The 14,885-nt window shown below is 34.8% G+C and overlaps 3 protein-coding genes across 3 annotated transcripts; 2 read left to right on the top strand and 1 right to left on the bottom strand.

The window, feature by feature from the left end:
- Positions 1 to 1,827: 1,827 nt before the first annotated feature.
- LOC111776752 (protein DAMAGED DNA-BINDING 2) lies at positions 1,828 to 6,420 on the bottom strand. The gene is made up of 11 exons (XM_023656092.1): positions 6,125 to 6,420; positions 5,915 to 6,005; positions 5,286 to 5,413; positions 4,486 to 4,608; positions 4,257 to 4,345; positions 4,001 to 4,121; positions 3,680 to 3,771; positions 3,450 to 3,579; positions 2,934 to 3,182; positions 2,619 to 2,815; positions 1,828 to 2,393 (listed from the first exon to the last, which is right to left on the bottom strand). The coding sequence occupies exons 1-11, from the start codon at positions 6,353 to 6,355 to the stop codon at positions 2,156 to 2,158; spliced, it is 1,689 nt and encodes a 562-aa protein (XP_023511860.1). The 5' UTR covers positions 6,356 to 6,420; the 3' UTR covers positions 1,828 to 2,155.
- A 2,262-nt stretch (positions 6,421 to 8,682) lies between these two features.
- On the top strand, positions 8,683 to 10,512 carry LOC111776977 (dehydrodolichyl diphosphate synthase 2). Its single transcript, XM_023656407.1, has 3 exons — positions 8,683 to 9,138; positions 9,760 to 9,827; positions 9,906 to 10,512. The coding sequence occupies exons 1-3, from the start codon at positions 8,758 to 8,760 to the stop codon at positions 10,351 to 10,353; spliced, it is 897 nt and encodes a 298-aa protein (XP_023512175.1). The 5' UTR covers positions 8,683 to 8,757; the 3' UTR covers positions 10,354 to 10,512.
- Positions 10,513 to 10,913: 401 nt separating this feature from the next.
- Positions 10,914 to 14,571, top strand: LOC111777366 (zinc finger CCCH domain-containing protein 25). The gene is made up of 4 exons (XM_023656918.1): positions 10,914 to 11,262; positions 12,665 to 12,774; positions 12,861 to 13,048; positions 13,501 to 14,571. The coding sequence occupies exons 1-4, from the start codon at positions 11,090 to 11,092 to the stop codon at positions 14,206 to 14,208; spliced, it is 1,179 nt and encodes a 392-aa protein (XP_023512686.1). The 5' UTR covers positions 10,914 to 11,089; the 3' UTR covers positions 14,209 to 14,571.
- The last annotated feature ends 314 nt before the right edge of the window (positions 14,572 to 14,885 follow it).

Genomic DNA, 14,885 nt, shown 5'->3' with positions numbered 1-14,885 from the left:
TATATATATATATATATATTTTTTTTTTTTTCCATTTTTTAAAACGTGTGTGCTAGGGAGAAGTTTCCGCTCCCCTCTCCAATCGATACATCTGCGAGAGAGAGGTTTTCGTTTTTTCTCTCCAACAGATATGAGATCTCATAATCCAGCTCCCTTGGAGTCCAACGTCCTCGTTGGCACACAGTCTAGTGTCAAGCTCTAGTATCATTTATAACAGCTCAAAAATTATGTTTTTAGACCGTCAAAAATTTTAAGACGATTTGCTTTCAGAAAAAAAAAAATATCATTAGAGTATAGCGTAAGGGTTAAAAGTAGTCAGTAAATTATTTTCATACTACTATTTAATTTATATGGTAATTGAATGTCTAAAATCACTATTAATTAAAAAATTACTATTATTTTAAATATTCTATTATTTCACTTTAATTCTCTAAAAAATTATGTGAAATTAATTTTTTTTTTCTTCTAATTTTCTTTTAAAATTATGGAATAAAAAACAATTATGATGATGAAATCCACCGACTAATTAGGCCAATCCCATAAAATTTTAAAAAGATAATAAATAATAATAATAGCCCATAAGCCATAATTTATTTATTTTTCTAAGAAAAGATAATTTTTTTATGAAGATGGGTTGCTACCATACCCAATAATAAGTCATAAAAAAGAAAAGAAATAAGTAAATGATTTTTTAAATTTTCTTTAATTTGGAGGAATTTAATGAGAAGCATTGCATGTTAACGTATTTATAACTATCGATGATTTCTATGAACAAAATGACATATCTATTTAATTTACACCACAAAAAATCTAAGCGTGATTAAATCCGATTAAAGGAGAGGTTTTATTCGAGGTTGGAAATATAAATTATAGTTTTCATGGTCATTTACGTTTCTGTCCTTATTCCGCCTTCCCAGGTATATATTTGGAAATAGTAGAAGAAGTATGAATTTCGAAAATTTCTAAGCGATTACGTATTCAGTTACGTAACAATAATTTCCCTGAAAAAGAAAAAATAAAAAAAAGGGAGAAAATCGAGGGGTATTATTGGAAACTAACGATGTATGTAAGCTTCATTTAATAGACGTACGTGGTCACATGCACGCAAGAACCCATCTGTCAAACAAGTAACCTCTGAAACAAACCTTCCATCTATGTATATATTATTCAAATTATTTCCTAAAATCGGTATTTATATATACACATATTCTTTTTTATTTTTGGTAAGCCATGTAATCAAAATTTGTAGGAATTTGTGTATATTTTGGTTATTTATAGTTTTTTTTTTTTTTTCCTTTTCTTTTGGTTCGAAGTATAGAAGGGTCGGGTTGTATGAATGGAGGTTCGAGGCAAAGAATACAGATGTGCAAATGCTCGAGTAACAGCTATCTAAGAATGTAATGTTGTGTTCGAGAGTGATAATTGTTGTGCTCAAAACGGTGTTAATAAAGAACCAATAAAGGCTTTCGTTTGAAATATTGTGTCCCGGTTGTTACAAACATACTATTCATGATCGGTTTCGTGTATTGTCACCCTTTTCCAATATAAGGAAGATGCAAAATTACACACAAACTTATTTTTAATATCGCTTCGAGGATTTGAACTTCAAATTTACTTATATCTAACTCAATTACTAATCATAGAATATTCTTTTGGTACCCAAATCTAAAAAAGTCAGACGAGTTGTCCCGTGAAATAAGTTGAGTTGACCCGAACACTTGCAAATATAAATAAAAGTAAAGACGGGAACTCAAAGACGATACGATCCCCAAATTACTCAAAATTAAAAGTTAATACTATTTTTTTTAAAGAAAAAAAGAAGATAAATAGATGAACACACACAAAGTTTAGAAATTATATTACCAACACAAAAAAGGATGGCTTTAAGATACATACAAGTATGAGAGTGCATGTATCAGCCTCCAAAATGCAGCCAAAAAGTGAGCACATCAAGCAGTAAATTACCAGCAATATGCATTGGTGATTCAAAATAAACCTAAACCTAAAATCTTCTATGAACTTAGGGGCCATGGTAGCTAATTTTGGGTTAATCTTACCAGGGGCTATGGTGATTCAAACTAAACCTACAACATTCTATGAACTTAGGGGATAAATAAGGTTGTAGAACTCGAAATGGGGAGGGGGGTTAGTTAAATTAACGTTTCATTTTGTGATGAGTGTTACTCATTTTAGTTGCAGATGAAGTTGACTTTAAGTTTTTACCTTTCGAGGTTGAGGTGAACTTATCGACATCGGAACCATCGTCATCACTTCCATCATTTTTCGACTTGTGCTTGCGTTTCTTCTCTGTTCCGGTGCAAATAACGATTTTCCTTTCGTCCTTCTGCTCTGTTGGTTCATGGTCATCCTTTGGCCTCCAAATGAAAAGGGATCTGAGAGAGCAAGCACAACGAAAATGCTAATAGCATCAATGGATAAACTTGTAGGGGAAGAGTAATCTCTCGGCAACAAGTGAGAATTGAATGATTGAAGTATAGAAGATTTCTTATAGACATAGCTTAATCTATTAAAATTTGGAGAGTTCCAAAGCCAACTATCATAATAACATTATGGGAAAAGAGTGTATGTATATATATAGAAATGAATTCATGTCAAACCTTGAACTCCCAGACGCCAAAACGTCATCCCGTGGATGTAGCTTGTTCACTGGACTAATTGTGGTTATGTTCGGATCCATTACCTCAGCAACTAATTGCCCTGTGCTGACGTCGATAAAATCGATGGGATGCAAGGCAATTCCATTATAGTTTTCACTTATGTAGCGACCAACAACCGCAAGCGATTCAGACGAGTCCTGCATTGCATATCAAATTGAAATTTCCTAAGGGACAGCAAGGGGGAAGGATAGAGAGAGAGAGAGAGAGAGAGAACAAATATCAACATATAAATAAGTTGTTGCGAGATTGTATCACCTTTGGATCCCATTCTGCTCGAAAAGGAGTCAAATGTCTGTTAAAATCATGACTGTGCACAATTTCTCGACTTGGTGAATCCAAGTTGCCAAATATAGAGTCCCATACACGAATTCGGTTATCCTGAGACGTTGTAAGAATTTTGCAACCAGAAATGGGAGAAAAATAAGCTGAATTTACCACCCGTCTGTGTGCTAGATCATGCAAGGAAGAACCGGCTACTAATTGGCGAATGTCCCATATTCGAGCCTGTTATCCAGAAGCTTTTTGTGGTTAGTATGATGGACAGTAACATGCAATCAAATATTGGAAATCTTTGAGCCTGATATCCATAAATTTTTAATGGAAATATGAAAATGTAGCGTTTGTAAGCAAATGATAAAAAAAAAAACTGCATCATTTGTTGCTTATCATTTATGTTCTTGTTAAAGGAACTTTATCCATCACACATGCACAATTACGGTGGAACAGAACAAAAGATTTAAACAAATAATACAAACGATCAAATTATCTTACAAAATGATCATTTCCACAACTCAAGAGAAGATCAGGTTGAAGAGGATTAGAGTGCAGTCCAACAACTTTGCTACCCTTCTTATGGATCAAAACAGCCTGCCCAGATTTGTTGTTTGACCTTGTATCCACCCTAAGTGCATCATGTCTCATAAGCAATTACGTTTTAAAAAGAAAAAGAAGAAAGATGCATCTTTGATCATTCAAACAGAAAAAGGAAAGAAATCACTTACAAGTAAAGAAAACCAAAATTATCAGCGACAAACACAGCGTGCTTCTCTGGGTTGATATCCATGCCATATAGCATCCTCCAATTATTAGGGCCCTATAGAAGACAACACTGAAGTTACAGTCCCCAGGAGTTTATATACAGATGTTTGGAATTCAAAATGATGTATTGTCACACTTGGGGGAGGGCTTGTAAAATATGAATACTGAATTCCACGAGGTATTTCTCTAGAAGACCTTTATTTCTAACCTTACGGAGGAAGAAGCGATCTAAAAGGAAAATTTGATCGAGGCAATATGGAAAGGAAAAAAAGGGTTATAAAGACCTGCCAACCATCAGGGTTGAGGTTCATTAATGAAGAAGAAATTCCAGTCTCCATATCTGTGCAACTAATGGTTCCATCAGAAGATGCTGCATATATCATACCGTCATTTGTAGGACTGAACCTGAAATAATTTGGGAGTCATGTTTCCATTAAAAATTGAGTGCGGTTTACATGATATAACTTAACTCCAGTAGAGCAATTTCCAATGAGCAAGAAAATGAGATAAAAATCAGAAACTACGTGAGAAGATTATTACCTCATGTTATTTACGATACAAGAATGTATATTTCCATAGACTACCTTCTCATGCACTTTATCATAATCCCAAACTCCAACTTGTCCTTTCTGAGGTAATATATAAGACAAGGAAAATGGAAAGATAGGAAAAAAAAATGAGAATCAGGTTTCTACTTGGAGGTTATCGAAAAGGCTAACAAATGAACAAAAACTGGGATATTTGGTAAACCAGTATAGATCAAATTCACCTTGTCTCCAGATAAAAGAAGCCGGTTGTTTGTAGGGTGGAACTCCAGGCACGTTACACGTCTACTATGGTACCTTATAACTGCACAGTTCACTTGATCTGGGATCACATATGCTGGTTTGATCTACAAGATACAATAAACCAATCAAACTGACAGACAAATTAGCCCGTGATTTCGGAATACAGCTGTATAACAACCATACAAATATAGCATTCAACAGACAAGTAATAAGAAGGCTATCAAAGTCCTACACACCTGATCATCTAAAGGGGACTGGGGTTTTTTTCCCCCTGATAATGTTAAGTCTTCATGCCAGCACAAGGGCACTTTCACTTGGCCATATAATAGTTGGACGCCTTACAAAATTGATGGGTCGAGAAATGAAAAGAAGTTTAAAAATTAGTGACTACAATCATTTTTCCATTACCATTACTACCAATCCAATAGGAAAAGGTTCTTTGGCATTCTAACCGATTACTCCGATTAATTGACACATTGTTCCTTACAAATATATCTATCTGCCACTGTTAACCAGCATATAGAAAAGCTAAATGTTTCATAAAAGTAAATAATAACAATAGGAACTTTGTAATTTATACAGCATAAAAATTAGGAGAATTCAATGTTTTTAATCTCATACTAAAAATGCATGACCTACAATAATCCAATTTGATGAGCAAAAAAGGAGAGAGGCACCTCGCAGCCAAGAGCTTGATAGCTTAGATAAAAAAACTATTCCCAGGAATCAAAAAATGAAAGAAGAAAATAAATATTACCAAGAAAAGTAGAAACGGACTTACAGGAGGAATATGTGGCTTAAACTGCCGCTCAAAGACATATAAAAGTGCATTACGAGTATTCTTATGGGATGTTGGAATGACACCAAACTCAGTAGCCACCCGATGCGGGCATGACATTGTTGTATGTCCTTCAATTAGTTGATAAATCACGAGTAACAGAAGACCCCAAGTCAGAATATTCCATGAAGATGGGTAAATAAAACATTAAGCATGAGAAAATGCAGAAGACCGTACAACATTATGTTAAACCCCATATAAGAAGGTAGTTCATCTTAGATGAGAACTAAATAAATTTCATAGTTCTCTTCCAAAAATTTCCCTCTCGATTGTCCACATAAAGCTCCTTGTCATCCTCATTAAAAATTCTAACGCCGAGCTTGGCCACAGTATAGCATCTAACGCAAGTTAATGTTGCAATGGCTTGCAGACAATGTATAAAATTCTAGCAGTTCAAATGTATAATTGACGAATCCAATCCGCTAAAACCCTGTTTGAGGAACACACTTCTCGAAAATCATCCAAATTTCAAAAATCAACCGATTGTTGCATTCGGTTCAGAATCGGAAATCCCAGCAGGCGAAGTGAAACAAGAAACTAAACGTAAAAGAATCGGAAATTTAAGCGCTCACCAGGCATCTTGCAGAGAAAACATGGTTTCATAGGGCAATCAATGTACGTAGCCCCTTTGAACCCCGCTTCATGACCAGTCCTTTTACAAACCTAAAGAATCAACCATAATGTTATTATTTTTTAAAATCCCCCGCCAATAACACGAATGATCAAAACCTTCATCAGTGATCGACAAAAACGAACAGAAAAACCTCGAATCGAACACTTACTTTGCACACTTTCTTGAGACTGATAGTAATGGGGGCTTTTCCCTTCTTGTTGGACTCCTCCTCAATCCTTTGGCCATCATTTTCGGAATCTTTACCATTCTCCCCTTCATCTTCGTCTTCGTCGTGAAGAGGTTCTTCATCGTCCTCTTCTTCCGACGAACTCTGCTCGGAGTCGGTGTCCTTCTCGATTATCACTCTGGGAAATGAGAAACTTCTCGTCGTCGGAGCCATTTTCAGGGTTTTTCGACATCTAGTCTCGGGGTTGAGGCTATAAGCGCCATTGCGGTATTCAATGGTGGCGGGAGAATACGTGGCGCTCAACCGGCCTCTTGGCCTTCCCCTGCCCATGCGTGAATCTCTCCAAAATACGGCGTCGTTTCGAGANAAAAAAAAAAAAAAAAAAAAAAAAAAAAAAAAAAAAAATCAACTTTTACCCTTAAACGAATTATTACTACAAGATAATAACTTTTTACCGTTTTTGTTATCTTTTCTTTACAAAACATATTATTTTATGTTATGTCCCATACTTAAAGTTTCTTTAATGGGTGGAATAGAAATTATTTAAAGAAAGTGATGTAATGCAAATTTCTTACTGTCCGAACACGTGTCATGTGCTTATAATGACACGTGTCAGTGTAGTGACACGTGTGTTTATTTTTATTTTTTAAATAAATATCTCCCATATTTTCTATAAAAAAAGAAAAGAAAATTCCTTATTAATCCATCAACAATTATATGATAATTTTACTTACCATATTTTATTAGATAAATAATTTTATTTAATTAATTTTGAGTGGTTTAAATGTTGATTATTATTTATTTAATAAAATATTATGACTGATTCAAATTATTGAATGTAATTTTCTTATTTAATTAATGCAATTTCACACGTTGATAATTAATTGATTACGAGAGCTTAATAATTGAATCTAAATGAAACCAAATAACATCCGAACCAATGGAATAATTTATTCATTTTCCAGTCGTGAAAGGGCAATATGGTCATAATTTTTCCAACAAAAAAATAAAAATTCGTTAATTTTAAAAAGTCACGTCGTATAATTTTTTTTTAATAAAATTTTATTTTTATTATTCGAATTTTATGTAAAAAACAATTTATAATTATTTTCGAATNAAAAAAAAAAAAAAAAAAAAAACACCCAGAAAGTTCTGTTTTTTTTTCTTAATTTTAATTTTTTTTCACCTAGAAAGTTCTATTCCTTAATAAAAACATTTCAGTTCGCTATCCAGTTCGCTATCAGCTTGTGAGTAGAGAGTAATTATTGGAAAATTCGTTGAATTTGATAAGATGAGAGTGTTAACGACAATATTATGACTACTACAAATTCCTAAACGCTTTGCAGAGTTAATTAAAAGACTCGGTTGAGTCGTTCTTTTGACTACATGGACAGATGGCTAAAAGCTCGGGCATAGGCACGATTCAGTCTAGCCCCTCCTAAAAAATCAAGTCAACTATCACAATCACTATAAAAAATTGGATAGTCCGACTCAAAATCAACCAACACTATTAAGCAGCAATTCTACGTAGTATAGGTTGCATGTAGAATCATTCAAGCTTGACATGATCAGTCTTATTTGTGGACTTATTCGAATCTCAATCAAGTGTTATTGCATTAAGATATTTGATCAACAATAATCATTCAAGCTAGACATGATTAATCTTGCTTGTAGAGTGATTTGAATCTCAAACAATGTTCTTGCCTTGAGATATTCGATCGCAGCCAGTCTATAAAGATAGAGTTAACTGTTAAGATATTTTTCACACAGAGTACACGATCCTAATTTTTACTTCACTCAAGACAACTAAATTTGAACTCGGCATAGGTATATACGATATTTCGTGAGTGCAAATGTCCAAATAAGCTCTAATCATCGACGCCAAACTCACACGACATACAAACCACAAGGTAAGTCGTCGAAAAAATACCAAAAAAAGATAAAAAAAAACATCAAAATTATAAGATCAACATTTAAAGAGGAACTGAAAATGACAAATGTGGGTATAAGAACCAGAAGCCTCTCATGGCAGATGTCCGCACCCCAACTCCACTTCTAATTATACAAACAAAAATAGAAAAATAAATAAATAAATAAATAAATAAATATATATATATATATATATATATATTAAATTAAGCAGTTAATTATTCAATTTATGACGCTGTAATAGGTTTCAACTTTTTATTTAATGAGTTATTGATTTATTCCATAAATATTAAAATTTATAGACTTGCTTAATTGAAAATTTAAGAACATAAAATTTAATTTAATTTTCAATATGTTAATTATTAATAATTAAAAACAATTTAGAATAAATTATATAAATATTGACATTTTTGTATTATTATAAATAATAGACAATGATGTTGTTGAATATTTTATTTATTTATTTATTTTTTTCGATCATAAATCAGTGTTCTAATAAATAAAATCGAAAAATCAAAGCAAATTGGTGAGATTCTCACGGAACGACATCACAGTCTCCACTTGTGGTGTCGTTTCAATTGTCTCTATCCACGGACCTAATTGATTTAAGCGCCCATAGCCGATTCGAACCTGCGCAAGTTTTTGGAACTCACAATTCCTCTCTTCTTCTTCTTCTAATTCTGGCAATGTTTTCCGTCCGCTTCCCCCTCCCGATCGACAACCTTCTACCGCCGCCTAAATTCTTTTTCGGTTGCGCTTTTCCAAAGCCCTATGTCTCCGACCGCCGCCGCTTCTCCAATCTCCGACTGAGAGCGGCGGATGTGGCCGCGCCGACTGCCGAGGAAGCCGCGTTGCCTGCGGGCCTGCAGAAGGAGTTCCTGCCGAGACACGTGGCGGTGATTATGGACGGAAATGTGCGGTGGGCAAGGCGGATGAAGTTGCCGGACTCCAAAGGCCACGACGCCGGCGTACGGTCGTTACGGGAGATGGTTGACCTATGCTTGGAATTGGATATTCCTGTACTCACCGTTTTTGCTTTCTCTTATGATAACTGGCTTCGCTCTAAGGTCCGTTTTCCGTTTTAATTTATTAAATTATAAATTTAGTTAAATTTGTTTAGGATAATTTTTAAAATTACAAATTTTATTTTTGAGTTTTTGAATTTTTTAAAATACAAATTTAAAATTTTATAATTTTGTTATGCATAAAATTTAAATTTATATCTAATTTATCTATTAAATTTTAATTTTTTTAATAAATTTATTGACATAAAATTAATTTTTCTTGAATTTGGTTAAATTTTAAGCTTATTTTATGGATTTTAAAGCTCATATTTAATTTCTCTAAATTTTAAAAATAATCAAAATATTTATATTATATTTATTAAATAAAAATATTTAATATATTTAATTTTTTTAATAATTTAGGAACATCATACACAAAATGAAAAATCTACGGTTATATTTAAACCTAAAATTAAAATTTTAAAAATATAATATAGAACTTTTAATTTTATTTTTTTAATTCTAGAGGCATTTTATTTATTTTGTAAGGTAAAATATCAATTTATTTTCTCTAGTCCATTAAATAATTTTTTTCTTAAAAAAAAAATACCAATATATAAAATTTAAAACATTTTTTTAATTATTATTATATAAATTAATTATGTATTTTTTGTTGGGTAACAGCGGGAGGTCGAGTTTTTGATGTTTTTATTCGAAAGGGTTTTGAAATCTGAGATGGAAAAATCTTCCAGGTAATTCTATTAATATTTTAATTAAATTAATTAGTTAATTAACTAACTAATTAATTGCGTTAATTAAATCAAACACAGCAAGGGAATTAGGTTATCGGTGATTGGGGATTTATCGCTGCTTCCCAAATCCCTACAGAACCTAATAAACACGGCGGTGGAAGAAACGAAATCCAACACCAAACTCCAACTCATCGTGGCGGCGAGTTACAGCGGAAGATACGACGTCGTTCAGGCCTGCAGAAGCCTCGCCCGGAAGGTGAAGAACGACGAGATCCAAGTGGAAGACATCGACGACAGCCTGATCGAACAGGAACTGGAAACGAAATGCACGGCGGTTCCTCACCCCGATCTCCTCATCAGAACCAGCGGCGAACTCCGAATCAGCAACTTCCTGCTCTGGCAATCGGCGTACACCGAATTCTTCTTCACCGAGACGCTCTGGCCGGACTTCCGGAAACAGGATTTCGTGGAGGCTCTGGTTTCGTATCAGACCAGGCAGCGGCGCTACGGCGGAAGGCAGTCTTGATTGATTTCGTCTCCTCCGTTTTCCGGGAAACCCTCGATCAAATAAATACTCTTTTACTGTACACATCAATTGGTTAATATAAATAAATAAATATATATATATATATAATGTTAACGACACCATAGGAAATGAAAGCAGAGATGTAATTTCTAATTTTTATACGTATTAATAATAATATTTTCGGTGTTATATTAAAGTTTTATTATTAATGTATTTTGGAAAACAATAAAATTATTTTAATAATTTAAAGTGTGAATTATTTGACATTTTTTTAATATTTGCAAATTTATTACACACAAAATTTAAAACTAAAAATTATCGTTTTGGTTATTTTTGGGTGATTTAAAAAATTATAATATTAGTAATTTATTAAATATATAGAAAAATATCTTTGAATTTTATATTTCGTTTTAAATATTTATAAATAAAAAAGTTTTAAAATGCTCTTAATTATTTAAAAAAAAATGTTTGAAAATTGAATTTTTCTTAATTATCTTTAATTTTTTTAAAAATATAATAATAATAATAATAAGAAGAAGAAGAAGAAGAAGAAAAAAAAAAAAAGTAGAAAGTTCCTTACCGGCGGATACGGAGAATAGCCTGCGCGCGCTTCGCCCTAGTTCGACTTCGATCCCCTTTCGGGAAGAAAACCCTTGGCGCTCGTTTCTCTGCCCAAGGGAAACTGGAGAGGATCTTGATTTTGATTTTGATTTTGATTTTGGTTTGGAAGTGAGCTATGAATCCTCTAACCCTAGTCAAACGCATCCAGAAAATCAATTCTCAGGAGGCCTCGCTTGGGATTTCTGAGGAAGCTTCATGGCACGCTAAATACAAAGATTCCGCCTACGTTTTCGTTGGAGGCATTCCTTACGATCTCACTGAGGGTGATCTCCTCGCCGTTTTCGCCCAGTAAGTTCATAATTTTATCTGTTTTCTCCTCATTGTGTTCTTCTGTGGCTCTCTGTTCTGATTGGGTAGTTTACTAAGTGGAACATTGAGCTTCTATGCTGGATCTGCGTGTTCGACAATGAAATGATTTATTTTCTCCCTTAGGTGTGGTCTCGTAGTTCGAGTAGCTTCTGAAATGAAATTTCCGAGGTTTTGCATAACTGGAGGATTTTTGTTAGAGAGGGAGTTGATGTTTCAAGTTGTGTAGCTTATGTTTGACCAAATACACTAATTGAGCTCGTTCTTGCTAGTCCATTAGGTTTTGTTGTTCCTTGTATCTTCAGCTTGAGAAAAAGTTTCTCCCTCCCTCCCCTCCCATCTCTCTGAAGGATCAGACAAGTTTTTTTTTAGCTACTTTGCAGAATTCATCTTCCTTGTGATCTCGAAGGGGTAACCATATGACAAGATGTTTGGAGATACGATTAGAAACGGCAAACCTCCACAATGGCATGGTATTGTCCATTTTGAGCATAAGCTCTCATGGATTTGCTTTTGGTTTTTCCAAAATGCCTTGTACCAATGGAGATAGGGTTTCATACTTATTAAACCCATGATCTCTCTTTATTAGCCAATGTGGGACTACTTCGTTCAATAATTTTCAACAATCCTCCCCTTGGATAAAGTACAACATAGAGTCTCTTTTGAGGCCTGTAGAGCCCTTGAACAGTCTCCCCTTAATCGAGGCTCAACACCTTTCTTTAGAGCCCTCGAACAAATTTCACCATTTGTTCGACACTTGAATCACTTTTGACTACACCTTCGAGGCTCACAACTTCTTTGTTTGACACTTGAGGATTCTATTGACATGGCTAAGTTAAGGGTATGACTCTGATACCATGTTAGAAATCACGAACCTCCACAATAGTATGATATTGTCCACTTTGAGCATAAGCTCTCATGACTTTGCTTTTGGTTTTTCCAAAAGGTCTCATGCCAATGGAGATAGTGTTCCTTACTTATAAACCTATGATCTTCCTCTTAATTAGCCAACATGGGACTACTTTCAATAATCCTCGATAGATACCTCTCGAGGTCCTAGGTCTAAGTCTCAATTAGAAGCTTAGTTGCTCAAAACCATTCTCTTCTCCTGGAGCTAGCATTGGAGTGCGTAAAGCCTCTCGAAGATTAGTGGGGTAGGTTGCAAGCATAATACAAGAAGGGCTCTTTGGTATCTTGGTAGTTGGTATATATGTGTGCGTGTGTGTATAATTACATTCCATCCAATCAATAAAAGAAACATCTTCTTCTTCCTTGCCCTTTCAATGTTTAGCTGCCTGTAAATGCATTTTTAACGCAGCATATTAGCCGTGGATTATTTATTTATTTATTTTATCTGAATATTGAAATGTACTTGGACGAACAGGTATGGAGAGATTGTTGATGTTAATCTTGTCAGAGACAAGGGTACAGGAAAGTCGAAAGGCTTTGCCTTTGTTGCATATGAAGATCAGAGAAGTACAATCCTTGCTGTAGGTTGTCTTCAGCTCCTTGCTCTAGGTAGTTCATCGTTATATGGGAATGAATGCAGATTTCTAATTAATGGTGTTTGTCCCTTTCAGATAATTTGAATGGTGCACAGATTCTAGGCCGAATCATTAGGGTTGATCATGTGACTAAATATAAAAAGAAGGAAGAAGAAGATGAAGAAACCGAACAAAAGAAGAGGGAAGCTCGCGGTGTTTGTCGTGCATTTCAAAGGGGTGAATGTACCCGTGGAGCTGGGTGCAAATTCTCTCACGATGAGCAGGTACGTGTGAGACTTCCTATTGTGTAAACTTACTCTAGAAAGTGTAAAAGAGGAATTAATCCCTGACAGTTGGGTAGTGGGGAGGAGGGATGGTTCCTATGTATAGAAATGGAATCAGTTTTGCAGGGGAAGTTTGAGATCCCACATCGGTTGGAGAGGAGAACGAAGAATTCCTTATAAGGGTGTGGAAACTTCTTTCTAGCAGACAAGTTTTAAAATTGTGAGGCTGACGACGATACGTAATAGACTAAAACGGACAATATTTAATAGCGGTAGGCTTGGGCTGTTATAGGAAGTATGTTAGTTTCACAGGATTTTAGTTTACCTTTAATGTTACTAGCTGGCTATCCCTGAGTGAAAGAACTTTAGACATACTAGTTTCTTTACCATGCTTGGCTTAGAGTTTTAGCTTCACTTTAGAAATTTAATGCATCAAGTTTTTTATTATTCAGAGAGCTGCGAACACGGGCTGGGGGGCGGCAGAAGATGCAAGTTCAAAATGGGGACATGACAAGTTCGATGATAAAAAAGATCGTGATCGAGAATTGCGTGCAAAAGGAAGGAAAAATAGTGATGACTTAGAAAGACATCCTAGGGAAACTAGTGGGAGGGCGAGGCAGGAAAGTAAACTGAAAGGCTGGGATGATGGTAAAGAATCAGAACTCAAGTCGAGAGAGAACCATGGTAGGAAAGACGAGAAGAGATTGAGCAGACACGATCCTGATAGCAATCGTGAACTGAAGTCGGGAGATGATCGTTATAGGAGGGAAGAGAAGAGATCTAGTAGGAACCATGATGATAGTGAGAAAGAAGATAAGAGATTGAGAAGACATGGTGATGACGATGATAAGACGAAGTTAGAAGATGATCACCATAAGAAGGAAGAAAGGAGATCGAGAAGGAACCAAGACGACGAACTCCCGCCGCATTCGAGAAGAGACTACAACAAGAGGGAAGAAGACAGGTCAAAAAGGCATGGTGACGAAGAGTATCAGCAAAAACCGAGGGAAGACGATGGTGATAGAAGGGAAAGAGATAAATCGACAAGACATCGCTCAGAATCACATAGGCGGGAAAATCCAGATGAGAAGAGGGATTCTCGATCCTCTCATGGTCGGGATCATTCTCATAGAGAAAGAAACGAAGATCGTCGTAGATAAGGAGGACTGCAACGGATCATTACAGTTAGTCCTGTCTTGTTCAACACACTTAGGTTTTCTTCCGACGGGCTGTTCGGTTTCCTTGTATCGTAATGGGAACTCTTTTTTGTTACCTCACTATCTTGAAACTAAGCTTTATTTGTTCTATCAAAACGGCTATGATAACTCTTTGATCTGGTAATCGCTTAGATCAGAGATTGAAGTTCTTTGGGATGTTGGAATCTTAGCCTTTTGTAAAGATTATGCGCACTATTTAGCGATAGGATCATAGATATCACTGGCTTTAGAATATATGGATAATTTCATTTCAGTTGTAAGAATATTCTTCCAAAGTAATTGATAGCCATTCAGGGTTCCAAATGCAATGTGGATGGCGTCGCATCCTTTTGGTATAATCTTGAGATCTATCTTTAGATTGAATGTTACTATCTATCTGCCATGAAACTGTAATTAAAATTCAGTTCAAATTGCTGAAACATAATTCATTGATTATATAAATTAAAATGCATTGTCATTAATTGTTTCGTTAATGTCTATTTTCATTACTAAAAAGTATGAATATGAGTTTGATTTCTACAACAAATTCAAGTGAACAAAATGAAAATGATGTGAATATCGTCGTAGTTAATGGAACCTAAATTAAAATTGATAATGCTTTGTTCTTATCTTGCGAAAAG

Source organism: Cucurbita pepo, chromosome LG16 (assembly GCF_002806865.2).
Source record: "Cucurbita pepo subsp. pepo cultivar mu-cu-16 chromosome LG16, ASM280686v2, whole genome shotgun sequence".
NCBI classification, from domain to species: Eukaryota; Viridiplantae; Streptophyta; class Magnoliopsida; order Cucurbitales; family Cucurbitaceae; genus Cucurbita; species Cucurbita pepo.
The sequence above is the reverse complement of the archived record's forward strand: the minus strand, read 5'-3'. Positions and strand labels throughout refer to the sequence as shown.